Source organism: Cucurbita moschata, unplaced genomic scaffold, assembly GCF_002738365.1.
Source record: "Cucurbita moschata cultivar Rifu unplaced genomic scaffold, Cmos_1.0 Cmo_Scf00031, whole genome shotgun sequence".
NCBI classification, from domain to species: Eukaryota; Viridiplantae; Streptophyta; class Magnoliopsida; order Cucurbitales; family Cucurbitaceae; genus Cucurbita; species Cucurbita moschata.
Genome location: NW_019268547.1, coordinates 1,886,432 through 1,891,979, shown reverse-complemented (window position 1 = coordinate 1,891,979; position 5,548 = coordinate 1,886,432). Strand labels below are relative to the sequence as shown.

The window sequence follows — 5,548 nt, the reverse complement described above, 5'->3', positions numbered from 1 at the left end:
AAAAAAAAAAAAAAAAAAAAAAAAATGATTGGGAGGAAGAAAAGGAGAAAGAAGGTAGGGGCAATTATGGGATAGAAAATATAAAAAGAAAATAAAATTAAAAAAAGAAAAAAAAAGATTCTTATTTGGGTAAACGATTTTTCATAATTTTCCATTTGTCTCTCTCTCTCTCTCTCTCTCTCTCTACAAATGGGTCTGAAAAAGTTGTTGGAAGAGAGAGAGAGAGAGAATTACTGAATGACTGAGGGTGGGCCCCACTCCACTACTCTGATTATTTGCTGCACGTTCCATTTTATAAATAATATTAAAATTTTTATTATTATTAAAAATAAAAAATAAAAAAAAAACCAAATAATTAATAAAATGAAATTAAAATGGTTAACTTTGTCCTTTTTACTTCACTAAGCCCTTCTGTCCGTTCCTCTCTACCAAAAGATCCCTCCCTTTCTTTTTCCTTTTCTCTTTTATTATCATTTCCCCCTTTTTCTTACTTTTTTTTTTTTTTTACCCTATTATTACTAGACACGGTACATTTTACCCACTACCACCTGTCCCGAACGTGGAGAGAAATCTTCGTTTAGCGGAGCAGTGGAGGACGAAGTGTAAAACATTTTTTCTCAATGAGATCGGGACTGAAACAATATTATATTCCCTGTCTCCATTCTCGTCCAATTCTCCGTCTTATCCCATTCCCACTCCGTTTAATATAAATATATTTTAACATATATATATAAATATAATAAATTAGTTTATTTTGGACTCTAATTGTAATATTTAATTTAAATATATATATACCCGTTTATGAAATATATTGATTTGTTAAAATTATATTGGGAAATGGAAAATTTTAAAATAACTATTTTTAAAAGAATTTTACAGGGACAGAGGATGAAATAGGTGATGGGGATGAGCTTCCCTATTCTCGCCCCATGGACATGTCTAATTATTACTCATCATCGAGACTCGAACTTAAATTCTGCCTTCCTGTACTCTTTTGTCGAAATTTGTTCAACGAAACTCTCGTCCAAATCTATTCAAATGAAACTCTCACAGCTTCGAGCCTAAAGTTGCTCCCTAAAATTTGACGGAGAGTGTTTTGGCCTTCCTCACATCTCCCTCTTCCTTTGTAGTCCTACTACCAGCTAGAGTACAACCAATAACTTCTTTTTGTCAATTTATTCCTATGTTCGTTGCCTGAATTGAGATGGGTTGATATTATTGTAACGAGATTGTAATTTTTATTTGATTTTTTTTAAAAAAAAAGTATAGCATAAAAATCCTAGTTGGGATGCACATTGCTATCTCTTGTGTTACCTTCATCATCATGCCCACCATCCCCTTTTTCCTTTTTTTTTTCTTTTTTTCTTTTACTTTTCACAACAATAAACTTTTTCTTTTATTCTTCTTTTGAAAGAAAGTGAAAAATAAAAAGAAAAAGAAAAAGAAAATACTCCGTGTAATCTCAACCCAATATGGATTAGGTTAGGTTACGAAAATCTTTTAAACTAACTTGAACTTTTAGATTGATTGATTTGGTGACTCGAACAACTCAATAAAGTTCACGTATCACTAATATTAGCTATAGATGTCAATTTTTTTTAATCATCATAAAAAATAGGGTCAGGTTGTAATCCTATTTTTGAGTCAACCTACAAATTCACCCAAATTTTTAAGATACATGGGAAATACGTGCACGGTCATCATTAAGACCATCATACTTGCCGACCATCTATAGACTGATCGAATTAACCAACCAAAATTAGCTTCCGTTATTATATATTGAACAGAAGCAAATGCCTCAGTAACAGTCGGACGATAGTAAAAAGTCATAGCAAACTTCATAGCTACTTGTACTAAAAAAACAAGTAAGCGTAATTCCTCCTGTACAATAAAATATGTCAACATGAGGAGGAACGTATTTGCTAGTTATATCATTTACAATCGCCTGAATTTGACTTTCAAAGAATTCAACCCAATCCCCCCTCCCCGAAAAAAAGAGATGAGTAGCTCGAGTTGGTCAGATTCTTGGATTACGAGAAACATTCACGAGTTACAACGTAGGGTAAGGAAGGATTGTAACTCTATTTTCGGGTCAACCCACAAACCGATTTAAATTTTCGACATTCAAAGAATTCAACCCGATCCTAATTCAACCTAAATTTTAGGTTTTGGGGTGAGTAGTTGGATTTGATCAGAGATTTTTGAGTTATACCTCTTTTGTGCTTCTCGTGGCGGGAACAAAACAGGAAAGACCCAGCCGACCGGCCCCTTACTATTTATTACTCGAGGGCTCACTCCTTATTTAAGAGAGAGAGTTATATGAACGCTAATAATGGCTAACTAATTTTTTTATATATATTTAAAATTCAAATGGGTGTACGGAAGGAAGCATGTGATTAAAGGATATGCTTTTTATTATATGCTTTTGCCTTCTTTCTAAAGGGTTATTTAAATTTTTGTATTTTTTTAAAAATAAATAAATACTTTTTTGTATTTACATATGATGATTGCGTGAGCTCAGTCCCATGTGGGATTTAGTAGGCCCTCTTCAAAAAATAATATAAATTTATATAACTTTAAAAGTCTTTTTCTATTTCTTTTTTTTCTTTTTTTTCAAAACATAACCCTTTTTCTTTTTTCTTTTAATACACCAATTTTTACTCGTGTATCTCGTTTAAACTCAGTATAGGTATATGCACGTATATACGGTTGGAATATCATCACTAACTCAATACAATTAAGCTGACTAAACTGTGTTCTGTATTATCTAATCTCTAATGTAAATATCCCTCGACCCAAAGACAGTAATGTGTTCGATGTTCATTAATTTATTAATTCATTCATCACTAGTTTGAGTGACTATATTTATTAATTGCAATAAAAAATTATTTATATAAAAATTAATTTGAATAATGTACAAACAAGACAAAAATCACTTTTTTTTTACCAAATAAAATAAAAGCAGCTTCCTTTTTAGTCGCTAAATCTGGAATGATTTTGTAACGCTCCTAATTTTCTTACTTAGATCAAAGACATTACTACATGCATGCCTTTAATAACATATGCATAAAATTTAATGAAACATTTCAAATGAAATAATGGACTTCTATGTTTAATTTAAAACAAGAAATAAAAATAACATCGCCAAAAAAATAAATAAATAAAACGAAACTTAACATAAGTTTTGGTTCGAAAATGAAAAACCACTTATGATAACTACTATTTGAAAAGAATGCATACTATTGTCCTATCATAGCTTCCTTGGTCATTCCAGCATTCACCGTAATCTCTGTAGTCTCTTGAGTCTTTTAAGAAATATTCAGTAACCCTGCTGTTGGGGTCAGGTAATGCAAACACGTACATGCATGATGTGATCTATCTTTTAAAATAACATAGCATGATCTTGAGCTCTTTCTAGTCCATGCAGGGTTGGATGTGTGGTGCTTCTCTACACACAACTTACCCACGTACACATGGGTCCACCAGGCTGGTCGTATACGTACCTCCTAGGCCTAGCTTCGTTGGGCTAAACATGCTAACACGTCAATGGACACCATGGAGGGATAGGCCCGCATGATATCATGACAAACATAAATATCGAAGGTACGTATACGTACTAATATAGTATAATATCCCGATGCACATGACATATAATATCTCAACTCAACCCAATTACTTTTAGGGAACCTTAGGACAAACCTGATTTATAAAATTTTTCATTTATTTAAATTCAACGTAACCTGAATAAGTTCATAACTCAACTTAAACAATAAAAATTAGATTGAATTGATCGAATTTTTTTAGTCATCAAAATTTTTAAACGCCCATAAAATAAGAAATAATTCCATAATGTTTGAAATACTTGGAATTAGAGCAATAATTCCCAAAAGGAAAAGGAGAGTGCAATGAATCATTAAAGGATATATTCATGGTACTAATATTGGAACACTCTAAAATCAATATTAGTGATTACTCAAATATTAACCTTTTGGGAGCAGAATTTCAAACCTAATTATGATCCCCATCGCTATCACTTTCGATTCCAAGCACCTTTGGATGAACTAATGGCAAGAAATAGAGGTGTTTATGTGATCTGAAAACTCGACCAACCTAAACTACTCGATATGAATCATAAAAATTGAGTTGGATTAGATTTTTTTTTTTTTTTTAATTTTGAATGTAGGTGGGTCGATTTTTTTTTTTGGGTTACAACCCAATCCAATCGTGCTTTACTTTTAAGATGATTATAAAGATTGAGAATATTTGACTTTTGTAACTGATGTTATTGATGTATGATGATTTGTGAATGTTCGATATTTGAAGTTTTTAAGATTTTGATTATTAATGTAATATATATATAGTAGAAAAGTATGATTTTTTTTAAAAAATAATAAAAATAAAAACAATAATTTTGTTCTATAATTTGATCTCTCCTTTGTCCTAGCCCTAAGCATTGATGTCTCTAATGGGCTTGAGTGAGAAAAGTAAATGGTCTAAGAAAAGGAGGCCCATATGAGAATCCACTGAAGTGTTGTTTTCTTAATGGAAATGTGATCCTCCACCGTCCTCTCGTAATTGCTCTTATTCGAATTTTGCTTTATCGGTTTCCTCTACTTATGATATCCTTATACTCGATTATCCTATTGAAAGTCTAAGTTTGACTCAGCCTTAGATCTTCACAACAATACGTGTGATGAACTTTTGAATGTCGATTCAACTGATTCGACTATGCTAGTCATCATGTCATCTTTCTCGTTCGTTTCTTCCTAGGATTGGCCTCTCCTTCGAACTTAAACTAAAACTATGGGTATGAAACTCATTCCTACTCTTTCATATTAGATATTTAACTTTCTTCTGTCATTGTACAGATATTTATTCGTGCATCAATAAACCTTTTAATTATTATTATTTTAAATATAACGACAATGGTGCGAAGCCGAATGAAAGTACATCTGAATAGACACATGTTCATAATTAACCGAAAAAACTTATTGAATTTTTTGGACAAGAGGAATTAACCTAATAATTAAAAGAAAAATGTGAACCTTTTTAGTAGTTTCACTTTCAATAACTTTGAATAATGGCTTTACACAAAGTTCCCCAAGTAAATGCATCTCTAGAATCTCTTTTAGACTCTAACTTCCATTGCTCAGCCAAAATATTCTCAACCTCACATGGCTGACATGGGATTGTCAATGCACCTTCATGATCAAACCCATACTCCTCAGCTGCTTGCTCCAACAGCCTCAAGAACATAGGATGTGTCAAACAACTCAACGGAACAACGAATCGTTTCGGCTCCTCCCCGTCCACCGCCACCACTGCAAAATGCCCTTCTTTCACGTCCTCTGGTACCGACGTCGAGTCCACAACTTCATCGAAATCCTCATAACTATTCTTACTACTCGGTTTTCGACCTCGAGATAGGCTCTTTTGCAACTTCTCAACGACGACCTTGATACCGTTCTTTCTCTTCATGCTTCTAGACTTGGCCATTTGAGTATAAAATAGAGAAAAGATCCCTTTTTTGGAGTTTTAATTTGATGGG

General features: G+C 32.6%; 1 protein-coding gene across 1 annotated transcript; it reads right to left on the bottom strand.

Annotated features, from left to right (window-relative positions):
- Positions 1-5,001: 5,001 nt before the first annotated feature.
- On the bottom strand, positions 5,002-5,548 carry LOC111464912 (auxin-responsive protein SAUR72-like). Its single transcript, XM_023109193.1, has one exon. It carries the CDS (start codon positions 5,494-5,496, stop codon positions 5,065-5,067), a length of 432 nt encoding a protein of 143 aa, XP_022964961.1. The 5' UTR covers positions 5,497-5,548; the 3' UTR covers positions 5,002-5,064.

Bases quoted from the DNA above. Each gene is read 5' to 3' on its own strand.
- LOC111464912 (XM_023109193.1), bottom strand. From the start codon at position 5,496: ATGGCCAAGTCTAGAAGCATGAAGAGAAAGAACGGTATCAAGGTCGTC.